General features: G+C 38.9%; 2 protein-coding genes across 2 annotated transcripts; one reads left to right on the forward strand and one right to left on the reverse strand.

Annotated features, from left to right (window-relative positions):
• Window positions 1-693: 693 nt before the first annotated feature.
• Window positions 694-3,127, reverse strand: tmem107l (transmembrane protein 107 like). The gene is made up of 5 exons (XM_079241339.1): window positions 2,736-3,127; window positions 2,050-2,117; window positions 1,761-1,861; window positions 1,257-1,353; window positions 694-915 (listed from the first exon to the last, which is right to left on the reverse strand). Exons 1-5 carry the CDS (start codon window positions 2,820-2,822, stop codon window positions 846-848), a joined length of 423 nt encoding a protein of 140 aa, XP_079097465.1. The 5' UTR covers window positions 2,823-3,127; the 3' UTR covers window positions 694-845.
• An 804-nt stretch (window positions 3,128-3,931) lies between these two features.
• Window positions 3,932-12,249, forward strand: trim46a (tripartite motif containing 46a; the record flags this gene model as incomplete). The annotated part of the gene is made up of 12 exons (XM_079241328.1): window positions 3,932-4,017; window positions 4,982-5,240; window positions 5,736-5,886; window positions 6,677-6,875; window positions 6,958-7,104; window positions 7,183-7,278; window positions 8,496-8,749; window positions 8,890-9,011; window positions 9,122-9,451; window positions 10,235-10,464; window positions 10,756-10,823; window positions 11,802-12,249. The coding sequence occupies exons 1-12, from the start codon at window positions 3,958-3,960 to the stop codon at window positions 12,247-12,249; spliced, it is 2,364 nt and encodes a 787-aa protein (XP_079097454.1). The 5' UTR covers window positions 3,932-3,957.
• Between the last annotated feature and the right edge of the window lie 1,125 nt (window positions 12,250-13,374).

The following is a 13,374-nucleotide window of genomic DNA, read 5'->3' on the forward strand; positions in this document are numbered from 1 at the left end:
TGTTTACCTTTTTTTTTTTAATCTGTCGTACCGAATACTTTTTTTTTTTTTGTCAAAAGGAGACTTTTTTGACATGGGGATCCCCTTGAATTTTATGTTATACTAAATTATGATATGCCACTGTGATGGACAGCCGACGAGCTGTCCAGGATGTACCCTGCCTTTCGCCCAAAGACTGCTGGGATAGGCTCCAGTTTCCCTGCGACCCTGAAGTCAATCTGTTGGTTTCCTTATATAGGCTATTATGAATTGGCCTTCATTATGTTTTCCCCTCTGTCTGTAAAGCGTCTTGAGATGGCATTGCCGTGATTTGACGCTATATAAATAAAGTTGAATTGAATTAAAGTGGACTAAGCGATGAGGAAAATGAATGAATTATTATGCCATTTTCATTCCAAGTTTTTTCTAAATAAATATGTTTCTTGCCAATTCTCCTTACCAGTGTCATAACAAGAGAAACAGTCAAGGAAAGAGAAAAGACAAAAAAGAGAGAGAGAGTGAAACAAATGGTAAACACAAACCCCAACAACTACAATCAAACCTAAACAGAAAAAGTAAAAAAGGCAGCTGCTAAACCTGTAAAGAAACAGGAACACCAGACCCAGGGTGCTAAAAATAAACAAACAGAGTGAGTCATTTCTGAGGGTATTTTATTCAACACGTATAAAAAATATATGACAAAAGAAAGTATGAAATTTTCTCTTTTAGTCCATTTGTTAGTGCTGTGTCTTAACAAGGGACTAACCATTTTCCTCAAGTCATCACTGATGAAAACACTGACATCAACGGGCATCCATGTCCAGTGTCCACACTTATCTGAATCTTTTCCCTTATGAAGTTTATTATCATAATGGCTTCTTCTTAAGTCCAAAAACTGCAATAAACAGAAGAATCTCCACAAAAGCAGGTAAGACGCTGCAGGACAAAAGAGACAAAGACAAAAATGTAAGGTAAACCGCATGAGACACAGACATCCCTAACACGCATTCACACTTACACATTTTCACTGTTTATAGGACCTTCATTAGCTGCCTCTCTGAAAACCAGTTTACTGAAAACAACACATAGACACACCAACCTGCATGTGCCAAATATCACCCAGTAAGTCCAGCATTCCCACTTCTCAAACACAAAGAAAGATAAGGACACTGATGCGCTGCAGTGGACAGCTAAAGCTGGGGTAAACATTTGTCAGGAAAACACTCCTCTGGAAAAACACACACTGGTCCGAGTGTATTATATATGTGTAAACCAACCTGCAAATGGCAAGGATCCACCAGTAGATGTCACACTCCCACTGCTCAAACAGAAAGAAAAGCAGAGCCACTGAGGCACTTGCATGGACTCCTGTTGCTATAGTAGGTGAGCCATCAAATATAAGAGTTTATAGTCATGGAGCTGTAACTGATCAAAAAATTTTGGTTTTGTTTAAATCTTTGTTTCTTCTTATAGCTGAATAATAAAGACATGCCTATTTACATTTACAATATTTTCTTGATTATTATTAATTGTAGAGTATTCTCCCATATCTGTATTTGCATGCATAGAAACTGAGGTGGAGAAAGAGCTCTGTAAACACAAAATGTCCCCAGCTAAAATTAAACCACTGATTCTGTAGCTGTGCAGCAGGTTGAGGAAGCAGAAAACACAGCAATCAATGAGACACACCTGTAGCTAAAAATACATTTCTCATTGATAATAACCTCTATTAATATTAGTGGTCATTATCACTGATGGACCATCATCATTGTAAAGGATACACAGGAGACCTTGGCTGCAGTTAAACATAGAAACCCCTGAAAAGAAGCCAGCCAGCTCTATAGCAAACAGACCGAGGGTGACTGCCAATGCCACCACGAACCTGAAAAAAGAAAAAAAATGAATAAATAAATAAATATACATATACATATATGTATATATATATATATATATATATATATATATATATATATATATATATATATATATATATATATATATATATGTATGTATAATATAAGAGTGTGTACACAAGTGTGTGTCATTAATGTTCATCAAACAGTTACTTACTGTCTGTCCTCAGTATCAAACTGCTCTTGTGTGAAATCCAAAGGTAAACTTGCTTTCACATTATTTTCCTTTAAAAGAATATTACAAATCATAGACATATACAAATATGTAGTGAATAATATGTACTAATGAAGTGTCAATAATTGTTATTATTTTAATTATCATACTACCAACACACAACTGGTACCATTTAGTTTGTTTAAAAAATACTCTACATTGTGCAACTTGAAATGTCTATTAATGTAGATTAATGTACAAATTACTGTGGCATACACATTTAACCAAACATATGTCATTGCTGAACACTGACATGGGATAATTTCCTTTATAGAGTGATTTCTCTTTCTATATACTTACATGAAATGTTCTTAAATAACTTTATTTAAAGACAGTAATGATTAGTTTTCTAATTAAACAAGCCAGTCATTTATTAGTCAGAAACAACTGAATAACTGATTGATAAAACTAAGTACATCCCCATCAATTCTTAAAGGATGACTATACAGTACATATGTATGCTCTGACACTACTAGATTATTAAGGAACAATTCTTCAATTACTATATTAAGACAGAAAGGAAGGAAGAAAGCTGTTAACTTTTACTGTAAGTATGTCTTTCAAAAGTTGTACACTTATTCCATTTAGGCCTGTTCTGAGTTAGACAAATGTTGGGCTTTCTTACTTACCCTCGACCAAAAGATGGTTATCACGATGACAAGGTGTGCTAAGATAGTGAGAAAACGTGCGGGGACAAGACTGCTGACTGCCGACATGCTGTTCCTGGGACTGTTAAAGTCGACTCAGACACAATGTAAACAAACACTGCAACTTGTACGTAGCTATTGCTTGTCGTTCAATTAAATTTTAGTGTGCCTTTCAGTTAGCACGGTATTAAGTCCATGTGACGTGCTTATTTAGCACTTAGCTAAAGACTGGTAAATAAGCTAATAAAGCAATTTTAAGCGGATAAACCCTTTTTAGGTTTAAAAAAACATTAACCGACGTTAACCTACAAATCGCAGCACTTCTAATTACGCTGTCATGTTGTATCCCGAAAAGCAGCGAACTGCTTATTGTGCGAAAAACAATTCCGCCGTTGCTACAACAAATACCACGACGGTCCATACATATAACTGACCGGATAAACAAGGAACTTACACTCTAAAGTTCCGGACACACAGTGCAAAGATCGAGCAATTTGACCTATTTATATAGTATACTATATTTAGATATTATTCGTATATCTAAATATCTATTTCAATACACTATTATTTTATACATAAATATGTGTAATATTTTAGATAGTTTAGTTAGATATATATATTTACATTTTATTTGCCCTATGCTGCCATCTGCAGGCAATTTAAAACTGGGCCACATATTGGCAGGTTCCACTAACCACAATAAAATAAAATAAAAAAAAAAATAAAAAAAACAAAACGCCGATGAACATGTGGGTTTATTAAGACAAACCGATTTTGAATATAGTTACAACGTTGGACTATATTATGTATTTAGTGAATGACACTTTTACAAACAAATTTCTTTTTCAAAACCTGCTCCTCAAAAATACATCAGGATGAAAAGGAAAAATGCACCAAAAGACAATGTTTTTAAATAACAATCTCACAGTCGCTTTTAAATGTCGTTTCCCTTGCAATGCGGCTGTGTCAGATTGAGCCAGGCATTTCCAACCCTCCTCCTACCTCATTTCTACAACCAGTCTACTCTGTGCTCCAGACAGACAGCATCGGCGTGTGTGTAGCAGCACACCTCGAGCGCAGCGATATATGGTCACGCTCCACCAGCTAGGCCTTTTCTTCAGCGAGGTGGACGAGAAAGCCTGCGTGGGTTTTTTTTTTTTCCTCGGAAAACACTTATTTTCAAACGCAGAGAAATCGAGACAGAATGGCAGAAGCGGAGTTACAAACCTTTACCTCTATCATGGACGAACTGGTTCGCATCAGTGTAAGTGTGACGCTTACTTTAATAGCCATTTTTAATGTTCTTTTTCAAACGATAATATATAACACACACACACACACACACACACACACACACACACACATATATATATATATATATATATATATATATATATATATATATATATATATATATATATATATATATATATATATATATATATATATATCCACAATTTGTAAGTAAAAAATATTATATTTTGACTAATTTGACTAAACACCATGACGCCAGATAAAAGGTTATCCCTTATGAAATACGTTATCGCCGTGTCTTGAATTACAGCGAGGAGATTGACTTTTCGGTGCTGTAGGGGGAGATAAAAATGAACCGTCATAAGGATCCAAAAGTTGCACTAGATAGACTTGGTGTTCGGCGATTTTTATCAGCTAAATATGTTGGCAAATAGAGTTAAAGGCTTCAGGCCGCAGACGATGAGAAAGCATAGATGCATGTTGTCATAGAAACCGGATGCTGTGCTTTCTAGCTGCAGCAATGGAAAGGGGCCACTTCCACCCGTCAGCCCACGGGAAGGGGAATGGATGAGTGGCTTGATGGATGGATGAAATATAGATAGATAGATAGAGAGAGAGAGAGATATTGTTTTTTTTTCAAGCATGCTAATTTATACTGCTTGTGTTTTACTACAGAAAGGTGAAGCAACATGACAAACACCATTTAAGTCAGGAAAAACAATTGTTTTCCCTTGCCATTTGCCATTCTTGTGTTGTCTGTGTAAACACCAGCAAAATCCCTAATTTCTCTGGACTCCTGTAAACTTGTTGGTTTTATTTTATTTTATTTTTACATTTTATTTGATAAGTTTTTTTGATAAGTGAAGAATATAGAAATTCTTAGATTCCCCATTTGTTTCAGTGACCCAGCTTTTGTTTAACCTGATTCTGTTGTTGGATCTCTTTCTAAACCTTTCCTTTCTGTGTTTCTCTAGTCCAGCATGAAGAACATGGAACAAGAGCTGCATTGCCCAGTGTGTGACGAGATAGTGAAGCAACCTATCCTCCTCCCATGCCAGCACAGTGTGTGTTTACTGTGTGCAGCTGATGTGTTGGTACAGAGAGGCTATCCTCCTCCAGACCTCCCTCCAGAGCCCAACTCGCCAGCCTCCACACCCAACACTCGCTCCCCACGACAGGCACGTAGACCTGTTCCCAGGACACCTGATCGATTGGAGCGGGTTCTCAGAACAGGTGGAGAAAATAGTGTGTGTTTATTTGGCAAAATTGATTGAGGATGTCAAGAGGTTTAACAGGAAGCTTTGCTCTAATGTGAGAGAAGAAATGAAAGACTTCAGCATTGGAATGACTAAAGAATTATTTTATTATGTAAAATGCAGCGATGATGACGTGGTATGATGTAACTGCTCTCTTAGCTGACACATCAAGCGTCCTGCTGTACATCTAGAGCTTTAGGCATGTAGTTCATGGCTTTTTTAAGTAAATGTAGAGAGAAAAGGCCATCAAAGCAGTATGAGTCGGAGCCTGAAAAGAGTATTTGTCAAGATTGTCTGATTAAAGATTGTGAATGCAAGCGAATAGCATTTCATTCACTGTTGAATAAACTGTTTAAAATTCTGCTATGCCCCCCCCCCCCAAATCTATAACTTATATAAATCACACATTTCTTCTTTTTCTGCCCATTTTCCTTTTTCCTTTCTTTCTTTTACACCTGTATCCTTTTCCCAGTATGTGGGACGTACCCAGGGCGAAGACGGAAAGATGCAGCCCCTCCCCCCATGCTGTTCCCCTGTCCTTCCTGTCAGCAGGACGTGGAGCTCGGAGAGAAAGGCTTGACAGAATGTTTCCGCAACCTCACTCTGGAGCGGATAGTTGAGAGGTTTGCATGCACAGTAACATCATAAATATAAACTGTCTGCTTTAGCAGACTGAATCTGGGATCATGCATAGTTAAAGTGAATATTTCTGTCTCAAACTTTTGTGATTGTGTGTTTTTATTTATCCTTGTTCTAACATTCCTATACTGGAAAAGAGAACAAAACATAACTCAGTCAAGAATGGCAGGAGTGAAGAGTTTAGACAAAACTACTTTATAAATTAGACGGGAAATCCAGTGTTGAAAGAAGTTTGAATGAATAATGTCTCCTTCATGCATATTCAATGGTTAAGCCTGAGAGAAATGTGCAGGAACAGCTTAAAATTGCAACACACTGTGAAACAATAGCATTTGTAAAATAATCAGTTTTTATTTGATTTCTTTACTCAATTTATACAAGCACCATGGAAATAAGTTATTCCCAGCCTACTCTGTCATCAGTTCAAACAGAGAAGCTGAAAGTGAGAGGAGCTGCTTTTGAAAACATATGAGATAGGTTATGGGAGCCATGGAATGTCACACAAAGTGATTTGATGGGTGCAGATACTCCCATTATGGTGAAGAAAGTATCATGCTACATACTGTACTATCGGGGCAGCTGGTGGTGGTGTATACAGTCAGGCAGTTAGGTAGGAATCGTACGACTGAAAAGAGAACAGGGACCACTAACAGCTCAGTCTTCCCTTTCTAAAAAAAAAACTATTCTATGTGTTTTTGTTTTGTTTTGATTTTTAGCTGTCTCTCTTCATTGCTGCATTGCTTTTATCTCTTTATTTACATGTCTCCCTTTTAGGTACAGGCACACAATAAGTCTTGGCAGCGTAGCTATTATGTGTGGTTTCTGTAAACCTCCTCAGTCTCTGGAGGCCACTAAAGGCTGTGCTGACTGCAAATCAAACTTCTGCAATGAGTGTTTCAAACTGTACCACCCCTGGGGAACCCCTCGGGCTCAGCATGAACACATTCTCCCCACCAACAACTTCAGGCCAAAGGTTTGTTTGCTTTTTATGTCTTAAGTACACGATATTCGGTTGCTTCTTTTGTGTTACACTTAAACCACACCTTGCTTTCTAGGTCCTTACATGCACTGAACATGAGCAGGAGAGACTGCAGTGGTATTGCCGGAACTGCCAGAGGCTGCTGTGTTTACTATGTAAAGCCAGGCGTGCCCATCATGGACACAAAGTTTTGCCTATAGCACAGGCCTACCAAGCCCTCAAGGTAAGTGTGAGTGGGTCTTGTTTTAGCTGTGTTACCATTTTCCTGATAAAAACTTTATCCTGATGTCTGGCTTTACAGGAAAAGCTTTCCAATGAAGTCAGCTTTATCCTGGCCAACCAGGAGACGATACAGAGTCAGATCACTCAGCTGGAAGCTGCCATCAAACAGACTGAGGTGAACAATATTTCTTGCCTTAATTATGGACACCTGCAACGACTTGTCTAAGTGGATCTTCTGCATTGTTTTGTCGATTCACTTCTACTATTTGTCCCTCATAATCGGCAGAAATTTATCAATAGTTTTCTGGTGGTACTGGGAGATCAAATGTATTTAACCTTTTAATGGAGGGTTCATTCTCTAAATAATTAACCTGTTGTGGCATAACCTAAGAAATATTAGGCAGACAATTAATTTTTATTTAATTTTAATGTCTTAGTTTGGACCTCCAACAAAATGTAGATAAAAAAGCTGAAAGAACTACAGTAGAAGAGGCAGAAACATCTTAAAAGAAGCATGAATAAAAATCTACTAAACAAAATCCAAGAGTGTTTTCGCTGTTGCAAAAATATGTTTACAAGCCATGATGCCAGAGGAATACGTACTGGGAACTGACTTTAGTGGGTGTTTTACTGAGGGGGCGCTTTTATGTTAATGATCAATGGTAAAAAAAAAAAAAAAAAGTATTCTGAAAGGATTTTCTGACAGCAGTCTGGTAAAGACACATCCTAAACCTCAGTGTGCTAAATTTTTTGCATGCTACTGTGTGTATATTGATTTATTGTTTCAATCCACTTTTTTTTTTACCATCTGTTTATTGAATTTTTCTTACTATATGTAACAATCAGATAACAAATCAGACACTAATACTGGCGTCCATTTGAACCTTTTGCTTTTGTACACCCAGCCTGCATAAACAGATAGATGAAGGCAATTTTGAGAATTATTAGCAAGAAATGACACAAGTTTTGACATATTTAAAACACCTTTGGTGGGGTTCAGCACTGTGGTTACATTTTCATCTTTATCTTTGGATTACTTAAAATTTAATTAGTAAAGTCAAAGTACCAAAAAGCAATATTTTTCTGTTGGCAAATGGAAAGAACATAAAAGTAATATTTAAGTTTGTTACCAGACTGTATCTAAGATTTGTCCACTTAGGCACATATACCATTTATGTTTAAGTTGGTTTATGGATCCTGAGGGTCACAGAATTAGATAAATGGATACTTCACCCCCTAATCCTAGATCTGTTCAGAGGCTGAAATTGGAGTGTAACATTGGTTGAAGGTAGGGATCATTTAGGGAAGCAATCAGAGTGCATTTGCAACAAACGTTTCATAATACTTTGTGGATCTTTTCCACTTTTTGGTGTTCCCTCTACGTCCCTGCAGGCTAACAGTGCAGTGGCTCTACTGCAGCTGTCTCACTGTATTCGAGAGCTGGGGGCGGCTGTTGCCGAGCGTCAGGGGACTTTAACTCTGGCCCTGGAGGGATCCCGAAACAGGAGAGAGGAGGCCCTGTCAACCCAGGCCTTTGAGAAACAAGGCCTGCTGGACAACACAGGTCTGATGGCGTACACACAGGAGCTGCTCAAAGAAACTGATGCTCCCTGCTTTGTACAGGCTGCAAGAGTAACACACAACAGGTAACACATGCTTTTCTTTTTAACTTAGCAATGAACTCAAGAGGAAAATAATAGAGATGACTGGATAGCATTTATCAACATTCTTTCATTCTTAGATTTTGTTATGTTTTTAGAATTCTTGCCCTTTTTCTTCTTTGCAGGCTGGTTAAGGCCATAGAGAGTCTGCAGTGTTTCTCTCTTGCTGCTGATCCCTCCTTTAGCCGCTTTCACCTCGATGCTTCCAAAGAGATCAAGCTCATTAGCAGCATGCAGTTCATACAAGGTGGGGTCTCTACTCCTTTGTCAATAAGAAGCATGTAGCAGTGAAATGATACTTCTTAGACATCAGCAGATTGACCTGCATACCTCTGTTGATTCCTTTCTGCTTCATAGCACCATTGGCTCCAGTGATCGACACTCAGAAGACACTGGCTTATGACCAGTTGTTTTTGTGCTGGCGCCTCCCTCAGGACTCAGCTCCAGCTTGGCACTTTTCTGTCGAATACCAGCGACGAGCTGGGGGAGCTGGAGCCACATGGGGAGGCACCAGCTCCCCTAACTCCTCGACACCATGGCAGCGCATGAATGAAGTGAAGGGGACTAATGCTGTGGTTGATCGGCTGCAGATGGACAGCGTTTATGTGCTCAGGGTGAGAGGCTGCAACAAGGCCGGGTTCGGAGAATACAGTGAAGAGGTTTACCTCCACACTCCACCTGCACCAGGTAAGACTTGCACATGTGATCGCTTACTTTTTGCCGACATGTGGTTTCCTGCAAAAGCTCTTTTGAAAACCAGTTTGAACAAGTCTCGTTCTGAGTTCATTTTAATGGAGTGTCAATTTAAAGATTAGAGTTTTGTTTTTCTACAAGATATAAAATGTTTACAGTGGAAGTATTTGAAGGTGGATTTTTTTTCTGTTATTGTAAATCTTCAATTGACTGACTAATCTTTATATTTCTTTTCTCTCCATCCCTTGATTTTTTCCATTCCTACTTTTTTTTAGTTTGTGCACAAAGCCTTCGTTTTTTGCCCTGCATTCCAGTGTCATCCCAGTCATGTTGTCTCTGCTTCTGTCTTTCTTGCTACAGGTCTGTCTTTTCACATTTTCAAATGCTTACTGTTTAGTCTTTATATTTTTTGCATAACCATCTTTTTGAAAAGCATTACCCACTAATTGTATATTATCCCTTGAAACATTACCTGCAGAGTGATTGCTATCTTTCTCTCCTATCTTTCTCTCCTAGCTTTAGTCTTACAACCATTTTTTTTTTTTCAACTTTTCCTTTGAAAACCACATTTTTTTATTTCTCTGTCATAAAACGTTCATCTCCTCTTATTTCTAGATCCTTTTTCAGTATGTACGGGAAAATATGTCTTAGTTTCACTCTGTCTATACTTCAGGATCTAACCCCTTCTCTGTTATACTTTCCTGTTTTCCTTTCCTTTTTTCCTTCTTTTTAACCTTTCTTTTCCTCCTGGTTCACCTCCTTTTCCTGCCTTCTCAGTCTTGAGTTTCTCCTTGGACTCTCGCTGGGGTTTGCATGCTGACCGTTTGGCACTGGGTAAAGGTCAGACCTATGCTCGCAGTGTTCCAGGCCTCTCCCTCCTGCAGGCTGCGGACAGAGCACTCACCTCCTGTCATTTGACTTCTGACCTGCTAGTCGCGGACTTGGCCATCACTCATGGCAGACACTACTGGGCATGCTCCATAGAGCCAGGGTCTTACTTGGTGAAGGTAAGAGGAAGCATCTGGTTTTATGGTTGTTTTTGCTTATTTTTTGCTTCGCTTAGGAAACTTCTAAGCTATGTGAAAGCCATGATAAGAGCTTGTTGTAGTCTTTGATTCCAAGACATTTTCCAGTGAGAGCAAAGGAAAGGTGCTCAGGAAAGGCTACAGGAGATTTTCTTATTTGGAAACATATTTGACCTTACCTAAAGTCTTTATTTTGATCTAACAGTAGGTTACATGTGTGGAATAACCTTTATCTGACCAAAATTTGTAATAAAGTTGTTGATCTCATTTCAGGTCGGGGTTGGGCAAGAGGCTAAGTTACAAGAGTGGTTTCATATCCCTCAGGACATGGCAAGCCCTCGGTAACTAAAGCTCACTCATACAGTTATTACCTCTAAAATAACCATAAGGTATACGTACGTTAAGTGTTTTTACTACAAATATAAGACACTGCGGTTAAGATTGGTCACTGCCATGTAGACTGGTCGATCTTTTATTTACATCAGAATGGTTGTTGTCATGTTTGTGGTGCAGAATAATTAGGTGTGATTTCAGATTTGCTGTTTCATATGAAAACATCATTAATGTATTATGAACATATATTTTTGGCCACTAGAGGGAAGCATACCACACAGCATTGAGTTCTCACAGCTGTCCTGGAGCAGGCAGAATATAACTTTTACTTTTATTCATATTTGGCAGGAAAATTTAGGCTAGTCTTAAAAACAGGTTTTGTGTCCACTTCCCGAACCTAAACTTGTAGCCAGTTCTGCTGGAGTTAAGGGCTCTGCTTCCCATTCTACTCTCGCATTTGCTTTGGAAACTCTGGGAGAACCACAAGCCTGCACTGTGAGAGTGAAAGGCTTTGTTTGGAAAGTATAAGTCTTTAAGATGTAATGAAGATTGATAATTAATGGCATTATATGAAAGGGAGAGGGCTGTAATATTGTTCCTGGATTCACAGAGAGTCAGGAGAGAGGCTGGAAGAACTGAAGAAACCTTTCTTGAAAGTTGTTGCTTTTTGGATCAGCTGTTTTCATGAATTTACAAAAGCATTATGACAAACTGTTTCAGTTGTTCACCCTGTCAGTAAAATGCATGGACTAGTTGGCAGTGATGAAGGGGTTGAATTAATATTTTATAGATGCTGTCTGAAAACTAAAACTTTGTGCTGGAACCATGGGCCAGCTGATATTGTGACTTGAGGTGGAAAGTCAGTATTAAAACTGTTTTACTGGTTCACATTATACTGTATTCAGCTCGTTATTTAGATTCATTTTCTGCCTTTGCTTTGTTTTTCTCTTGTTGAATCTGTTATTTTCCCTTCTTCCTCCTCCCAGCTGTGATCCAGACAGCGGCCATGACAGTGGAGCTGAGGATGGCCAGGACTCGCCCCCCCTCTGCTTCCTCACTGTGGGCATGGGCAAGATCCTGCTCCCTCAAGGTCACGGTCATAGTAAAAGCCAGTGTGACAGCCAGAGCCATGGAGGGTTGCACTCCCATAGCAGCAGCCACAGTAACATGCCTCACCCTCACACTGCTCCTCTTCCACCCCGACTGGGAGTGTGTCTGGACTGTGAAAAAGGACGAGTCACCTTCTACGATGCTCACTCCTTGCGGATCCTGTGGCAGGGACATGTGGATTGCTCTGCTCCAGTGTGTCCCGCCTTTTGTTTCATTGGTGGTGGAGCGTTACAGCTGCAGGACCTTGTGGCCAATCGGAGCATTGATGAGCCGCCACCAAGGAGGGTAACCATCCAGACACGTGCTACAAATCGAAGTAAATAAAGAGTTTATGCACACAGTTCACTCAGATCAAAGTTTGCTAGATGTGTTGAGTTAAAGGTGGCTTGAATGTTAATGTGACCTTGACCAAACATTGACATTTGACTGAGCTGTCACAACTGTTTTTGTTTCATTGTGGATTTTGAGAATTGACTGTAAACATCTGACACATCTCTGTATTTGCACTTGGCCTGAAAATCTGAAATCTTTATTTTGGCTTGGTTTATTTGCTATGCTCCTAGGGACATTGTGGCTCAAGTGATTTTAGACTATGCAGAATTATGTCCACAAGGTGAGTCAAACTCTCTCACAGCAGGTTAGAGTCTTTAAGAGTCAGATTAGACTATAAGAAGAATCTGCACCCTTTATACTGGTCTATTTACACTCATAATGACAAGAAAACTAAAGCTGCATGCGAATGTAACAAAGATTCATAACTTACGTATATGCAGATAATTGACTGTCACCTTGTGGAAACACCTCATGTCTAATTTTATATTTTCAATTTTTATGTAGCTTAGGAAGTGTTTATGGAAATATAACACAAAAATAGAGAATATCTGTATTCTTTGATTGTCAGTGGTGAAGTTCAGCTCCTTCTGTCAGAATCACATATAACAGTCTTTGAAGAGTATCTTTGGTATTTTTTCTACTGGCTGTTTTCAACAGAGTTGTGGCGCTTAAGAAACATGCTCACTGCTGCCTTTATGTTTTAGATCAGGGATCCCTAGTCCTGATCCTCAAGGCCCAGTGTCCTGCAGGTTTTCCAAGTGTTCCTGCTGGAACACAGCAGACTCAGACAAGCTCTGCATATGTCTGCTAAATACACATTGATTTGAATCAGGTGTGTTGGGACACTTGGAAAACCTGCAGGACACCGATCCTCGAGGACCAGGATTGGTGATTCCTGTTTTAGAATACAACTCAAATCAATGTAAAGCAGTTTTGAATGAATGATATTCTCTTAATACAGGTTGAATTAATATATTTCATGTGTTATACATTTTGACAGTTAGTGGAATTGTGCTATTTGAGTGACAAAAAATGTTAACATTCAGTTTCAGTGAACATGTTAAGTAGAAGGTGACCGACTGTACAGACGACTTTTGTTTTCCAGACTTTGGTTGA

Source organism: Telmatherina bonti, assembly GCF_933228915.1.
Source record: "Telmatherina bonti genome assembly, chromosome: 5".
Lineage (NCBI taxonomy): Eukaryota > Metazoa > Chordata > Actinopteri > Atheriniformes > Telmatherinidae > Telmatherina > Telmatherina bonti.

What these genes read in the sequence shown, in the direction of transcription:
- tmem107l (XM_079241339.1), bottom strand. Translation starts at nt 2,822, where the DNA reads ATGTCGGCAGTCAGCAGTCTTGTCCCCGCACGTTTTCTCACTATCTTA. An exon ending in TAACCATCTTTTGGTCGAGG is followed by an intron (nt 2,118 to 2,735) that starts GTAAGTAAGAAA and finishes ATTCTTTTAAAG; the next exon opens with GAAAATAATGTGAAAGCAAG. An exon ending in TGGATCCTTGCCATTTGCAG is followed by an intron (nt 916 to 1,256) that starts GTTGGTTTACAC and finishes TTTGTCCTGCAG; the next exon opens with CGTCTTACCTGCTTTTGTGG.